The sequence below is a fragment of the Lagopus muta genome, chromosome 13 (assembly GCF_023343835.1).
Source record: "Lagopus muta isolate bLagMut1 chromosome 13, bLagMut1 primary, whole genome shotgun sequence".
In the NCBI taxonomy this organism is placed as follows: Eukaryota; Metazoa; Chordata; class Aves; order Galliformes; family Phasianidae; genus Lagopus; species Lagopus muta.
In genome coordinates this window covers 12,366,435-12,381,963 of record NC_064445.1, presented here as the reverse complement: position 1 = coordinate 12,381,963, position 15,529 = coordinate 12,366,435, and the positions used below count along the sequence as shown (strand labels likewise).

Sequence of the window (15,529 nt, the reverse complement as noted above, 5' to 3'; positions counted from 1 at the left end):
TGTCCGCGCGGCTCCTGGGGGCGGCGGTGCGGCGGTGGCCGTGGCGGGTGGGTTCCGTAATGCTGCGCTGTGGGACGAGGGCCGCGTGGGTTGCGGTTCCTGGAGGAACGTTTCTTAGCGTGTGCTCGGGCCCTTTGCGGCTCTACTTAAAGCGTTGCCCCGGGGCGGCTCGGGCCGCGGCTCAGCCCTGCCCTCAGCAGAGCCCTGCCCTCAGCTCCCGGCCGACCGCGGGCGTGCGGGCTGCAGCGGGGGGACGAACCGCTCGCTGGCTCCGTGCGGGTGCGCTGAGCAAAGCCTAAGTGAGCCTCTGCTGCTCCGTGTGTTCGCACGGGCCTTGCCGGGTTCTAAATATGAAGCGCTGATTGCGCTGTGTCCCGTGCTTTCTTCACCCGTACTTTCTATTGTCCCTGCGTCGGGAACCTTTTGGGTGAGTGGGAAAGCTATGAGAAATTCTGCGCTAAGCTGGTGCAGAAGTCGTGTGGCAGCATGGAAACAGCTTGGGCTCAGTGATGCCCTTCTTAGTGGGGGGAATGGTGTGCTCGTGTGAGCTCCAGGCAGGGGCTGCTGCTGATGCAGATGTGGCAGAGCCCAGAGGAGGCACAAACACACACCTCTTGTTTGACTTGAGCACTGATCCTGCAGCAATTAAGGGATGGATATCAGTAATTTTGTAGGCAGGTGTCCGTTAGGAGAAGGGGGTTTAAAAATAAATAAATAAATAAAAATAAAAATCAAAGTTTTGGCGCATCTTAATTAACTTGTCAGTCTAGTTAACAGATAACCAAACCTGCAGGAACTCTGCAGAGCTGAAACAACAACACTTAACGAGAACTTACTGTGGGATTGCAGCTGACTTGAAAATGTAGCTCAGAGAGAACAGAAGACAAAGCTGATAAGAAGGTGGAAGGATTGCAACAGCCTGCGAAGCCATCTGCTCCAACAAACGTTCATGTACGTTCACTTAGTGTACCTATAGATACATTGCTGTGAGTATTGGCAAAGGTCACTATGAAAATGGAACCTAGATAGCAGACAGAACTTTCAGTGGTGGGGATTGGAGTATTAGTCTCTGTTGGGTTGACTTGGAGCTGGCTCAGGGACCCTTACATTTGTTGAAGAAGAGCAGCACTGGAGAGCGAACAGACTGAAAGACAACCTGAGTGCTGGGAAACTGGAACCTGCAGTAGGGATTGGGAGATGAGAAGGGACGATTTAGGGAAGGCTGGACATGCAACTATGGATTTCACCTGAATACAAATGACAAATGATTTACATGAACCATTTTCTTGTCTTTTTTTCCCCCTGTGCAAGGCTTCAGAAACAATTCATCCTCTTTTGTCATTTGATATATATATAAACGTGTGTGGGAAATATATGTAATTTTTAGTTCTGTTTTACAGGGCAAAAGGAGGGAAGGATGTATCTAGCAGCAACCAGCAGCAGCTGTTTGAGAGGCAAAGCCAAAAGAAGGGCAGTATCTCCTGTGCTCTGGTTTGACTCCATTTACCGTTAAGCTGAGATAACTTGCTGCCAAAGTCTCAAGTAGCAGGCCATCCAGCCTAGCAAAACACAGAGGCCCCAAACAAAAGGTAGGCCAGAGAGTAAGAAGCATTTTGCAGTATGTTTGGGGGTTATCTATAACAATTTAATGCTTTATTACTTAACTAAGTAGTATCTCTGTTGGGAAACTGCGATCTATGAAGTAGACAAGTCATGGAATGAGGATACAAGTAAAAGCTGCTTGGGAGGATGGGACACTAGTCTGAAAACTTAGTATCATAACTGCAAAATCTCTGACACCAGCACAGGTGGAGCTCATTCTAGTGCCATAAAACTGAGAGGGCAGCAGGTTTTGTCCTCATGTCACATCATGGCGTTGTGGCAGTCTTCCAGCTAACTAAATTCAAGTCTTTACTATGAGAGTGGTGAGGTGCTGGAACAGCTGCCCAGAGAGGTTGATGGATGCCCCGTCCCTGGAGGTGTTCAAGGCCAGGTTGGATGGGGCCCTGGGCAGCCTGGCCTGGTATTAAATGGAGAGGTTGGTGGCCCTGCCTGTGGCAGGGGGAGGTTGGAGATTCGTGACCTTGAGGTCCCTTCCAACCCGGGCCATTCTGTGTGATAAATTTCTAACCCACAGGCATTAGTCCTTTTCACTGTGCCTTTATTATATCTAAGTTAATATGAATAAACCTGTTGAGACAGAACCTAAGGATAGTTTATTATTTGGAGTTTCATCCTTGTGGAAAGGACCTTGAGTTGCTACCATGATGCATGTGAAATACAGCACCTGTAATAATTAAAGACCAGTTGCATTTTCACTGAGTTTGTTACTGACATCAACAGAAGTGTCATACAAGGGATGAGATACACAAGAAAGTTCACATGTATGGTTTTTCCTTCAGGCAAGTACTCTCAGCATTGATTTTGATGCTTGCCAATTTGATGCTGCCTCTTCTAGGCCAAAATCTCAAGTGCCTGCATGCTGCCACCTGAGAAGACATTTTCTAAGATCTCCGTGCTGCGCCAGCCCTGCCTGATGAAGTTCAGAGGTAAGACAGGTGACTGCTTAGCTGGAGTGGTACAATGAAGGATCAGGGCATGTGTTAATGGAAGTCAGAGGTTATTTAATTGGAAGCCTAACTTAATCAGTATGTGTGTCTAGACATTGAAATAGAAACAAGGTCTACCCATATTCTAGGGATTGTGCACTAGGCATAGAATTATTTATAAAAGGACTGTTTTACAGGATTAATAAGATGATATATTAAATTCCATCTTCTTGACATTCATACAGTCAGGTCAGATTTGGTGTTTTTTTTCTTTGACTTTAGGTTAGTTAACTGTCAAGACTCAAATTTCAAACACATGTAAATTGTGCTGTATCCTAGTTACTGTTCTCTGAGTGCTTATTTTTAACCAGGCACCGAAACTTCTAAAATTCAAGCTGTTAGTTAGGTGACACTGCATGGCCAGTAATTAATGTCAGTATATCAGACTTTCACTGTCTGCTTCATATTTAAAGTTAATGCTTCTGGTCCCCCGAGGACAAGACAATATGTGAAATGCAAGGGAAGAAAGATACCACAGAGATTTAGTCCCTTAAGAAGGCAAGTTCATTTATGCTATGGGCAAAAACAATGTTTCTAAGCATTTTCTCCAGTATTGCCCTTGGTGTCTGAAAGTCAGTTCTCAGCACACTAAGACAAGGTGCACAGTGAAGTCTGAATGTACCTATTTTCTTCTTGGTGATTGCTATACACAGTCAGTATACTTTTGGCATTTCTATCTTGAGTTTGTGATCCATTTAATACACACCTGGTTTGTTTGTAACTTCATGAAGCTGATATCAAAGAGATAGGAATCGAGGGGACAGCATGAAGTAAAGAATAATAAAAGTATTTTGTATCCATATGTTCCCTGGTAGAGATTCAGAGGAGGAATAGCACTATTTTTTATTTTTTAAGAAATGACAAACTGTATGCAGGTTACAGCTGTTAGCATTGCACAACTAATGAAGTTAATCCTTTCTTCTGCTCACCACACAAACGTGATCCTATCACAGTGTTTTACAGACTCAGTATCTGCAGGAGTTAAGATTTCATTGATTCACTCCTGAACTTAACCATTCTTACTGTAATTTCCTCCCTCCCCCAACGTCTTGTTGGAATTTCCCTTGTTATGACTTGCAGTTGTTGCCTCTTGTCCTTTCTCAGTGAACTTGCAGGAAGAATCTGGCACCTTTTCTATAGGTGTGTTTAAAGTAATTGAAGACAGCAATTGCATAATCCCTCAGCCTTTCCTTGCCCGCGCTTGGACAAGCCCAGTTCTCACCCCCGAGGCAGTGCATGCCATCAGCTTGACTTTCACCATAACACTGTGTAAGGAACTTGCAGATACTGTTTCCTTGAACCATATATGAGGAACCCTTCTGATGCCCACAGGTGGGTCTGTGGTTGCAGGAACTTCTTACCTTAACAGCCATCTACAGGACAGCAGTTCTGCAAGGGGAAGGTTACCCTCTGTGACTTAGGTCTGATTTCATTCCAGTGCACAGAGAGTTAACATCTTTTGTGAGCTATTAGGTATATATAAGAGGAAGTAAAGCACCAGCATTTGTAATCAGTTATTTTGAATGCCATTCGTTCCCAGTGGACATTCCTGAAAGGCAGTTCTTGCCAGCATGTCAACTGGATGCCTTTTCTCTGAAATGCTGGAGTTCCCCCCAGCCTTTGCCAAACAAGCCTTTACGACCTGGAAAGTCCCCAGCATGGGGTGTGCTAGGGTGAGACCTTGGTGCCCCTGCTCTTTCTTGGAAGCTGCAAGCGTTGGAGCATCCTAGTGCTCATCAGGCCAGCGTTGCTGGCTGCTGGATAAATGCATGAGTTAATTCTCTCTTCGATCTTTACTAGCAGCTTTCATACAGCATTCCATAGACTCCACAGCCCTATTAAATTCCCTGTGACAATTACAAGAATTTGCCTTCTGGAAAGACTAATTCATGCAAGAGCTTTAATGAGTGTTTTTCCCCCTCCCTGTAGATCTGTGCTTAAAAATCCTCTCTCATGCTGATACAAAAACACAGTTGCAGATTATATCTTTAAAAATACAGTTATGTTAGCGTGCGTCGCAGGACTGAGTCTCTTATCAAGCTGGTAATGAATTCACTGTTTGCTGCTAAATGAATGCTCTGATTATTTTTCAATGCATTGCATTACATACATTTGCAATTCCATTCTTAGTGAGGCTCTGTTGGAAAATGTGCTGATATGAAAAAAATTATTTTCATGTTCTGCTATCATTTAGGAGTAAATGGAGTGCTATCTTCCATTTTTTTGTATAACACTGTAGACTAGCCATCTGCTCTAGTCACTGCTTTCATTACTAACAGGAGAATTTATTTTTAGGTTCACATAGTGTGTAATGCTCGTATATTGATGCTGATCCTCAGTGTATGCTTAAAAAATTAGCTGTTCTTTATTATTTATGAAAAAAACAACTATTCAAGAATAACAGAAGGAAAGCATAAACAAACTATCCTTGTTTGAGGAAAAATCATGGTTTTGCTTCGTAAGCTACTTTACTAGCAGCCTAGTGAAGCTGTTCATGCTTGAGGCATTTACAGCTCAAGGAATCCTCAGAAACATGAGTGAGTCATCAAATTATTCCTCGTTGCTGCTTAGGGAGCTGAAACAATGATCAGCCACCTAGTAATAAAGGAACACTGTGCTGCTGATTATAGGTTATTGTATGAGTTATCAGTGTGACCTCAATATTTCACTGAGATGCAAATTTTTAATTACTAATCTAGACTGGGTTGATTTTTCTTTTCTTGCCGGTCTTGAGACGTTGTAATGGGGTGTAATTTTTCAAAAGATATGTTTGTAGCATAGTGTTAGTGCTATCCTGCTCAAGTGTTCCGAGCAAGACAAATGGAAGTACTTCAAATCATAAGTCACCAGTAATGAGGGTGCTTGTGGCTCTACTGCGAGAGGTTAAACAACGTTGTTCAGCGGTTGGCATTCTGGTTAGGATATCAGACAGCGCTGTGGCCCTGTGATATTTGTGGTGCAGATGATACGAAGCGTTTTAAATAATGTGTAGAACAGCTAACAGTATGTTCGTGTAACATTGCAGCTGTCATAGTGGTAAATCAGTTTTGGTACCTGATTCTTGCTTAGCGTTAAGGTTAACAAAAACAACTTTTTAAAGAAGAAAGCTCAAAAGCCATCTTGCGGTGCAAGCATACTTCTCAAAACACAGTTCATTTATGCTAGTCTTTTAATTGACTGTAAAGCATAATTAAACTGCACCTTAAATGTATACGGAGCTGCTCTCTTCTTAAAGGTAAGGTCTTAGGAGTAGCAGATCACATTTTTTCAAGAAATAAGCCTGAGAATCACTATCTCAAAATCAGAACTGTGTCTTTCAGCACATACTCTACTTGTCAAAACTGATTTTATGTATCCTTGAGTGAAGAGTTCTCTCTCTCTCTCTCTTTTTTTCCCCTCACAACCTTGTCCTATTTTCCCATTTTTATTTTCTGCTTTAATTTCTTCCTATTAATTTTCCCTCTTCCCCTCCTTGTGTTCATTACCTTCCAATATGTATGACCGAGTATCACTGCTTTTATATATCTTCTAGCCTGACTTGTGATTTCACTTTGATTGCCACAACTGTAGGGGCACTTTAAATTAACCTAATGCATATCATCATTGGAATTGTCAGTGTTACCATATAAAATACGGTGTTGTCTCCCCTTGGCATACAGATCAGTTAGCATTCAGTGTTGATTCTATGCATCTTAGAGGACCATTTAATAGTTATATAGGAATCACAGGATCATTAAGGTTGAAGAAAACCCAGTAAGTCCATCAGGTCCAACTGCCATCCCCTCCCCACCATGCCCTCTGAACCATGTCCCTGAGTGCCATGTCTACTCCAGTAAATAGTCTCCACAAAATTGTGCTGTGTTTTTACAGCTGGAAGAAGTAAGTTCTCGTCACAATTAGTGAAGTTCATTCCAGTGCTATAATCATACTATGTGCCTTTAAATAAAATTTAAAACTGTGAATAATAAAACAAATTTCATATATCTTAACTGCTGTGTTATGTGCAGTTTCCTGTACCATCAGCGCGGCTGATTCCAGCATTTGGATTTTAAGTCGTAAGCTTAGCCTCTGTGTTTGTGCATATTCACCATCTTGGTATTTTATATGTAAATCTCAGGATTTCACTACCATGCATATTCCCCTGCAAGTACTTCTCTGCCACAGTGCAAATCTCTGTGAGCATAGCCTTGATGAATTTTTACAGATAGTTTTATTCCAGTTGCATGGCTAAGACATTTCGTGTATGTGTGCCAAGCTGTCAAAGCTGCAAGGATCTAAATGAGGCCAGAGCTGCCACCCTTAGGAAACAGAGAACACAGAGATTTGAGGGCATGATGCTCGAGAGCTGTAATATCTTGCTGCAGTGTAGTTTAGGTTTCTTACTGAAGGACTGGAATGCTTAAGGAATGAGCGCGAGTCCAACGTAACTGGATATTGTGAGGTTTATTTCTGTGAACAAAGAGCAAAACTGTGCCAGTTTGTTTAGGGCAGAACTGGAAGAATGTCAGGCATACTGCTAAGGGTGCATCTTTTTTGTCTGAAAGGATAAAACCTACTCATTATTAGTGCAATAATGAAGGTGCTAGAGCAGTCCAGTTGTAAATGAGTTACACCCTTTGCGGTTTTGCTAATTCTCAGTGTGCTGTGATCCCTCGGTGTGCATGCACCATCTCAACTGTCTCACTGAATGCTAATGAGCTTCTACCGAAAGTAATCACAGAAAGACATCTCTTCCACATCAACACCTATTACCAGCTCCAAAATTGGTTTGTTAAGCTTACTGGGGATATGCCTATAGCTGTGTAGCTGCCTGTAAAAACTGGAAGTCACAGCAGGCTCTGTGAAATAGAGCAGTAAGATGGACTTAAGGACTATCATGTCGTGCCCTACCAGGGAGATGTCTGAGTATTTACCAAATACATTGCAGCTATCCCTAAGGCGGTGTAAAGACAAGGTAAAAACGAAGGAACAAACTGCATATGGAAGTCCATATATTAACAACACAGTTCCTATAATTAGAGGCAGGCAGGAAGCAATATATTAAGAACACACTTATATCTAGCAGTGCCTTAGATCAGCTCTGAGATTTTCTCTGCTTCCTCCAGCAATCCAGCTGACAGATGGTGTCATAGCTTTGTGGCTGAGATCCAGAAGTGAAATGCATGTCTTGGGTTTAGCTATCACTAAAGGGAATCTTGAGTTGGAATGTGTGTACCCAAGCTGTCCCCAGCTTTTCATTCAGGCCTTTCTCTTCCAAGAATTTCCTGTGATTGGTAACTTTGGGTTCACAACTCATTTTAGTACTCCTCCTAGGGTTTAGCATATCTCAACACTGTCTTTAGAAATGCTTTTTTCCTTAGATGGAGTAAGCTGGAGTCATCTTCTGCCTGTTTGAAAAATGGGGTTTCTTAATTATTCTCCTGGTACATCAGTAGAAAGAAGTCACAAACCTGCAGTTTACCTATTGGAAATATTTCCTCTATTTTGATGTGTTCTTTACACAGTGAAACTTCTTCCATGTAAGTTGCCAACTCTGTCTTTTATGAAACTACAAGTAAGCATGTGATTTATTACTATTTCTTGTTCAGGATTAAGACACAGTCATAATCATACACATCCAGGATGAGTATAAGCTTAAAAGGAATTAGGTTAGGAAGAAATTCTTTACTCAGAGGGTGGTGAAGCCCTGGCACAGGCTGCTCAGAAAAGCCCCATCCCTGGCGGCATCCAAGGCCAGGTTGGATGGGGCTTTGGGCAGCCTGATTTACTGGGTAGCAACCATCCCACAGCAGGGTGCTGGAACTGGATGGGCTGTAAGGTCCCTTCCAACCTAAGCCATTCTATGGTATCAACTTTGGCATTGGGGAGTCTGTGATAACAACAGCTGCTTTGCAAGAGCTGGATTAATATACTTGTTGGGAATCATCTGAATCAGCTTTATAGCTTTTGATAAAAGCTTCTGTTTTGTTACAGTTCATTCTTTCATTGTGCAATGCATTTCACAGTTCACATCCATCTGCAAATGTATTTTTTTTTTTTAATCCATTATGGCTACTTTTCCTCTTCCATTCATCTATTTTGAAATAAACAGACTAAATTAATTCAAATGTTTGCCTCTGAAATGCCTTTATTTTTATGGGATATATACTACCTCCACAGAGGGATTTATGTGTTTCTTGCAGGGGAAAACTAAGTACCCACTTACAGTATCTTTTATTAGCCAGATGATGCTTTCAAAGTGTTGAGAAAACATGAGCAAATTAGTCTTCATGCCAACACCCAATATGTCAGGGGTGTCTTCATTTTTATTTATTTTTTATCTTCACTTTGCTGTGAGGGTTACTGAGACATCCCAGATAAAGCACATTACAGCATCTTAGGGTATACCTAAGACCTGGTTTGCTGACTGTACGTGTCATGGAAGGACTGGTGGCCATACTATGGGGTATACCCCTCAGATTTGTGTAATATTAGTTTGCAACACTATTTTAGCATTTAATACTTTAGAATTTTAATATTGGCAACATAATATTTTGTGGGAGTTGGTGTGGAAAATGTCCAGATTAGAGACCTTTTAGGTTTCTATTCACAAGTCTCCTCTGTGATGAGTTGTTACCATTCCTGGGGTTTCTATTTCTTCTACTAAGCTTCTTTTGTCGTTTATTCTGAGCAGAGATTGATTTTTGTCTCGCTTATACAAAGAGATCCTCTGCTTCTATAGTTAACTCTGCAGAGAAGCATATATATATATATATATATTTTTTTTTTTTTTTTTCATGGCAAGCTACTTGAAATGGTGTAAAAAAACCAACAAACCTCTCCTGCTATCTCTCTGGGTCTACATCATGACCTTTGTTATCCTGATTTCTGACCAGTAAGGTGTATGCATGGCCCCTCCTTTCTTCTCTCAGTTGTCCCATCTTGTTTTTTGCCCATCTCATTCCTGTCTAAATACTTCTTTGCCAGATATTTGACTTCCCTGTATTTAATTTGATCCCATTAGATCCAGTACTCCTCCTACCATTGCTCATAATTTCTCTCTACATGTTTACAGCAGGGCTATGTATACTCACCCCTTAGTTATCAGTGAACTAAGCTCAATATTTAGCACTTTTGATTGTTTTTTGAAAATGAATCACCACTTCCCCACCAGTCTTCTGATGTGGGTGCTTTTTTCAGCATTAGATGAATGACAGGACTTCATTTTGAATATTCATTTAGAAGGCTAAATTCTCACTTGTACTTCATGAAAGGAATGTATGTATTTCTTATGTAATTAGTGCTCGCTTGAGAACTGTATTAAAACTATACTAGACAAAAGTTAGTGCTAGCCTGTACTAAAGGGAGTATTAATTGAATGATAAAATGCTCATTTTCCACCTCCAGTGTGTCTCATGGAAAGCATGTAACAGGTTCTATAAATGGCTCAGCATAAAGGTGTAGGAAACCTGTTATTCTCGTTTCCTTTTACCTGAGAAAAGGCTGTAAAGGTACAGTTGTGTGATACTGTGAGGTTCGACAATAGATGTGATTTTGCGGATCTCCACTGGAAAGGCAGCAGATCGAGGGCGCACCGAGAGGCGGGCGGCAGCCCCGAGCCTGGGATCGATGTGTGCGAGCGCTGCCGCTGGGCGGCGCTGTTCCGGCTGCGCCGAGCCGAAGAATTAGAGGCAGAGAAAAGTCGCCTGTGCCGTTTAAAAGGAATCCCGGTCAGGAGCAAAGCTTCGTATCAAAGCGCGGGCAGGAAAAACCCTGCCTCGTTAAAAATCAGCTTAAAGCCAGCCGTCCTGCTCCTCTCCGTCTTTCTGCCTTTCTCCCCTGCAAACGAGCTTACGACTCTCCTTCAGGGCAACAGCTCCGGCGGCTTAGAAGAAATTTGTACGCGACTAAAAACGAAGTTCCAGCTTCCTCGTCAGACGAGATCCGCCACGCACGCTCGAGCCCAGCGGGGGCGCGCCCCGTCGGGTGCCGCCGTGCCGCCGCCCCGCCCCACGCTCCGCCGCCGTCCCACAACCCCCCGCGCTCCGCTGCCAAGATGGTGCTGCTGCTGCGGGCGGCTTCCTGCCCGCGCCGGGTGCTCCTCGCCATCGCTCTGCTGCGGCCTCCGGCGGCCGCCGCCTGCGCGCACGGCTGGTTCGCGGGGAGCGGGCGGCGGCGGGGCCCAGGCAGCGGCACGGTGCGTGGGGCCGGGTCGGGCGGGCGGGAAGGGAGGGGAAGGGAAGGACGGAAGGCTTTGGGCGCAGAGGACGCCGCGCCGGAGCTGCCGTCGGGGGTCGGGTCCTGCTGTCCTGTGCACCGCGTCCTGCTGTCCTGTGCACCGCGTCCTGCTGTCCTGTGCACCGCGTCCGCTCGCTGGCCGAGCGTTCGAAATCGGTGTGTGCGAGCGGCGGCTGGTTGCCTTGTTCCCTCGTGAGCTCAGGGGTGCCGTTAGGCTCCGTCTTCTGGGCCTTCGGTACCTGGCTGCGCCGCGCGGCCCGGGCTGCACCTCGAGCAGCCGTGAGCCTTGTGTGGGGGCAGCGCGCCGCGGAACTTCGTGCTGTGCTGACCTGACCCTGGGGCTGGCCTGAGCCTTTCAGGCTGGGCGCTGCTGCGGGCTGGCGGCCGGCACGGGATTCTAGGAGTGAAACCTGGCCTTAGAGGGGCTGGGTTTTTGGCTGTGAGTTGTGGTAATGGAAAGCAAAACTTCTGCCGCTGCTGAGCTCCGAAGATGGTCAGAGCTTTGTGGCAGGTAAAATCTGATGCCTAGTGCTGTATTGAGCTTTCTTATGTCGCTTGCCTCCTGTGAATGTGGCTGGCCTCTGGTTCTTTGCAGCAAGCTTTGTTAAGGGTCAGCGTTATGCGACAGGCTGTGGGGCTGTGCTGGGTGCACTGTGCTGTGTCAGACAGCAGCACGCTGCCCTGCTTCCCAGCCCGTGCAGTTCCTTGTTGTCAAAGAGCCCCGTGTTGGAAGGGCTCCTTCCAGCTGGCTTTCTAAAGCACGTGGCTTGTGGCCTCTTCTCAGCAGTTCTGCAGCTTGCTTGCTCAGGAATATTTGCTGTTCCACTATGAAGGTTCTTTTCGTAGGGAAGTTGCTGGTAGTGTTAAATTGGGAGGGTAAGGCTTTGCTTTCAAGTCTGGCGTCGGTTTTGTGGTCTGCTACCTTCTAGTTTCAGCATTTAAACATGGGACTAAAAGACCTGCTTTAAGAGAACAGTTTCATAGTTAACTGCTCCTTTGCAAATGGTTGAATACGCATTCAGTCTAGGTTTGCTTGCTTTTCTGTATTTTGGAGCAGTCAGCTCTTTGTTATTTCCTTTTTTCCTTTCTTATCCCCATCTGTTTCTCAGTGTTTGGGCAGTAATTTTGTTCCCACACTTGTAGTAGTTTAACTTTTTAAAAGTAAAGCACGCTCTAGTCTGCTACCTGCTTAATTCTGCGCAGGGATTAAGTTAAATGCAAGCATCAGATCAGTTTCTGTAGTCTAAACAGTTTCCATCCTTAAAATCAGTATTAAAAATGTGCTAGTACCAGAGCAACATCCATCTTCTCTAATTTCGAAGGGGCGTGCAACAGGTTTGACAGTATTCTTGCATTGAGGGTTGCCACAGCTGTCTTTGTATGTTATAAGCTTCATGCTGAAGACGAGCACTTGTAACTAAGGTACAAATTGGAATTCTTTCTGTCAGCATGTTCCAGTGAATGATTTTGATTGCACGTAAAGAATTGAGTACATATCTCAAATTGAATGAGTCCGGCTTTCAATAATACATATGAGTTTTTCAATGTGAGTGAAGGAAGTGCATCTCAGAGATCAAATGAATTAACTTTCCATAAATTCTCAGATAGCTATTAGTTCTGCTGGATAATAACCTTAAGCCTTTTATCCTTCTTCCAAGAGCACTGCTGTTTATGACGAACTTCTCAGTGTCCCCTTGATTTATTGCCTCTGACAGGCAGAGTTCTGTTACAGATGGCAATCAACTTAATATTACTTAGAAGAAGAGATGAGCAGGACTGAACTAGTAAGTTTGGGAGGCTTTTAGTATTGAAACCTGTGTAAGATGAGAAGCTGAAGCTGATGCACACCAAGTGTTTTCCTATGTATGTTAATATCTTGGTATTGTCCAGTATTCAAAGGAATTTCGAATGTCACAGCAAGCAAACAGCAACGTAAGCGTTGTGATGTGTATAATTGCTTATTTTAATCCTTTGAATATTTTAGTTTTCATGTGAAATGTTGTGAGTTGTGCACGTACCGTATTCCTATGGTGTATACAGTTTTAGCATGTATGAGAGCTCTTCTGTGACATTTATTGCTCTCTTGTAGGTATCAAGTATGGGTTAGCTCTTGCACTAGCTGGTTGAGTGTAAGGGCAGTAATTGTGATGTAAATGCTTATGACCCGACCTGTTAATATTCAAATGTAGCAGACTTATTTGGATAATCCACACCGTTCTTTCCTCCCACTTGTGTTTCAGCAGTTTGATCTGCCTTGCTTTTCTGAGTGACAGGACGTGTAACCTTTGTATCCTGGAGAGGAAAACAGCTGAGCTGGAGCTGAGCTGGATGGAGTCGGCAAAGCTGATGTCATAAATATTGTGGAACTGTACAGATGTTGTCTATACTGTGGAACTCTGACCAGAATCAATTTGCTGTTGAGATGAATTTGTGTATCCATGAATGTAGTTCCTTCATGTCACCCTCCAGTGGTTCAAGGTGTCAGACCTCCTTTTCTGAATGTCAGACCTCTGCTGAGTACTGCCCTGATGGGCTTTGAAAAGTGAAGGGACATGACTATTATGCTTTCTAGGAAACTTGTTGTTTTCCTTGCTTTTGTAATAAGGTTTGCCCTGCATCGAAAATAAAAGCTTAAATGGGGGAAAAATAACATTGAGCTGAAAAGATGCAACAGCCTATAAGTAAGGATAACTGTTTTACTGTGAATCTGCTGAAGTCAAGGCATATACTGAGGAGTTTCTTTCAGTGATAACTTCAGCAGCTGTAAAAAGCATGACTTGGGAAGCTGTTGTAAAGTGGAACAGCAGAAAGTAGAAGGGACTTTATTTTTTTTTCTTGTGTTATCTTGGCCTCCCAGCCTGCTGCGTGGCCTGTGATAGTGCATTCTTGTGCATGAGTTAATGGCATCCCTTGCTTTGAAAGCAGCTGTAAGGAGTTGCAGGTTAAAGCTACTTATTTACCTGAAGCCTGATCTTGTGAAATTATACTGGTGTTTATCATCTTGACATCATTTCACGTCTGTTGACATCTGCTTAAAATCTGTTGTTACTTAATGCTCTTAGTTTCATTTGTTGTGGATGTGTGTGCAGAGCAGCCGTACGGTGTTAGATATGTCTCCAGTTAAGTTTATGTTGCTCATACTTATAACAGTTCAGTTTATATTTGTAAAGGTAATGATTCTGCCTATCAGAATACTTTTGTCTTTTCTTGTTTTCCTCTGCTATTCATCTCTTCCTTTCTTGCTGTGTGTCACTCTTCACACTGGGATGCGAGTACTGCACAGGTTTTTGAGTCCTACCTTCACTTTTCTGTTACAGTTAGCTTAAAAAAGAAAACAAACCAATTCCTGTTAGGCTAGTGCAGTTATGTGCTCCACAGAGAAGCTCCTAAGTGTGGGTTTAACCTTGTGCCGGTATGTCTAATCCCATTGCTTCTTTGCATTGATAGTATTTAAACTACCACCAGCAGTCATAACACTTTAGCAATATGACTTTTATGTGCAATCAGTGCTAGGCATCTGTTTCATCCTCTAGAGTATACAGAATCATATCCACAAATACATTAAGGGAACTTAATGGTGCAGAGTTAGAAAGCGCCAGAATTGAGGTACCCCACGTAGTTCCCTGACTTCTGAAATCATCAGGACTTGCTGGTGCTGGGTGAAGTTCTGAGATGCTACTGTTACCTGCAGCAATAAGGGCCAAGTTTCCTTTGCAGTCTCAGTTTATTGGGAAGGAGTTGTAGTGAGGGACAGAGGAGTGCTAAGTCTGCTTGAGGGGTGTGTGGAGAGCAACAGTGTAAGCTTCAGCCCTGCTCTGGTTCTGTTAATAATGCTGTGGTGGCTGGAAGGCTTTCCACTGGACCAAGTTGCTCACCTTGTCAGTGTTCAGTTCTTCATTTCGTTGCTGAAGTCTTGTTTTTTAATAAGAGCTTGACAGAAGAGGGGAACTTGCAATCTTGCAGGCATGTGTTTCCCCACATATCTTGTGCAAATCATATGTCCTTGTCACTGTCTTCATCTGCTAACCCTGTAGCAGTTCATAGTCCCAGTCAACACTACTGCCTAGTGCAGTAATCGAGGTAGATCTGTTGGTGTTTCAGCAGAACTTATTTCTGTGATGTTTCTCCTGTACTTCCGTCAAAAGAAAACTTGTGGATTTGCCACAGGATATAAGTCATTAGTAAAATGTTTTTGTGGTACCTAAGTACGTTCTCCAAGAACAGTACTTAGCTTCTTTCCAGTAACTGTTGGGGCGTCAGTTGTCTGTTCCCATGTGCTAGGAATATATGACAACAGAAATGCATTCTTATTATCAAGTTTGATAATACTTAGGATTAATACATTCTTTTTCTTGAAAAGCCAAGCAGGAGAGAATGATAGTGCTCAGGAGAGGTTCCAGCTGCGGTGTCTTAAGAAAAGCCAAAGCGTAGTGGTGAGCAGTTGTTTCATCAGCCCCTACCCTTCTCTATGGGTGGTATTTCAGCAGTCCTTTATCTGCATCACTTGCTTAAAGAAGTATAAATGCTGGCGTAAAGACACCAAGGACGTCAGTATGCTGTCTGTCTGCATACTGTAACTGCCTTTGCTGAATTAGAGAATGCTGCTGCTTTTGTATTGGTTGCATGGCTTCATTTGGTGTTAGGTCCTAGGTTGTTGTCAGGTGCTGCAGTGGTGGTTGCTGCAAGGAGTGTTTAATCCTCCT

The 15,529-nt window shown here is 43.5% G+C and overlaps 1 protein-coding gene and 1 long non-coding RNA gene across 3 annotated transcripts in view; both read left to right on the top strand.

Annotated features, from left to right (window-relative positions):
- The first annotated feature begins 179 nt into the window (after nt 1–179).
- On the top strand, nt 180–8,643 carry LOC125699960 (uncharacterized). Of its 2 annotated transcripts, none has more exons than XR_007379743.1 (3): nt 180–951; nt 1,401–1,589; nt 2,459–8,643. It is a non-coding gene; the product is annotated as an uncharacterized LOC125699960 (long non-coding RNA). The 2 variants fall into 2 exon arrangements; XR_007379742.1 differs by having other exon boundaries at nt 2,403–8,643.
- Nucleotides 8,644–10,624: 1,981 nt separating this feature from the next.
- The window catches only part of ABCB7 (ATP binding cassette subfamily B member 7), a 36,169-nt gene continuing 31,264 nt past the window's right edge, over nt 10,625–15,529 (top strand). The window contains exon 1 of the mRNA XM_048960020.1: nt 10,625–10,785. Within this exon, the coding sequence (XP_048815977.1) occupies nt 10,645–10,785 (141 nt within the window). The 5' untranslated portion in view covers nt 10,625–10,644. The remainder of the gene's footprint in view (nt 10,786–15,529) is intronic.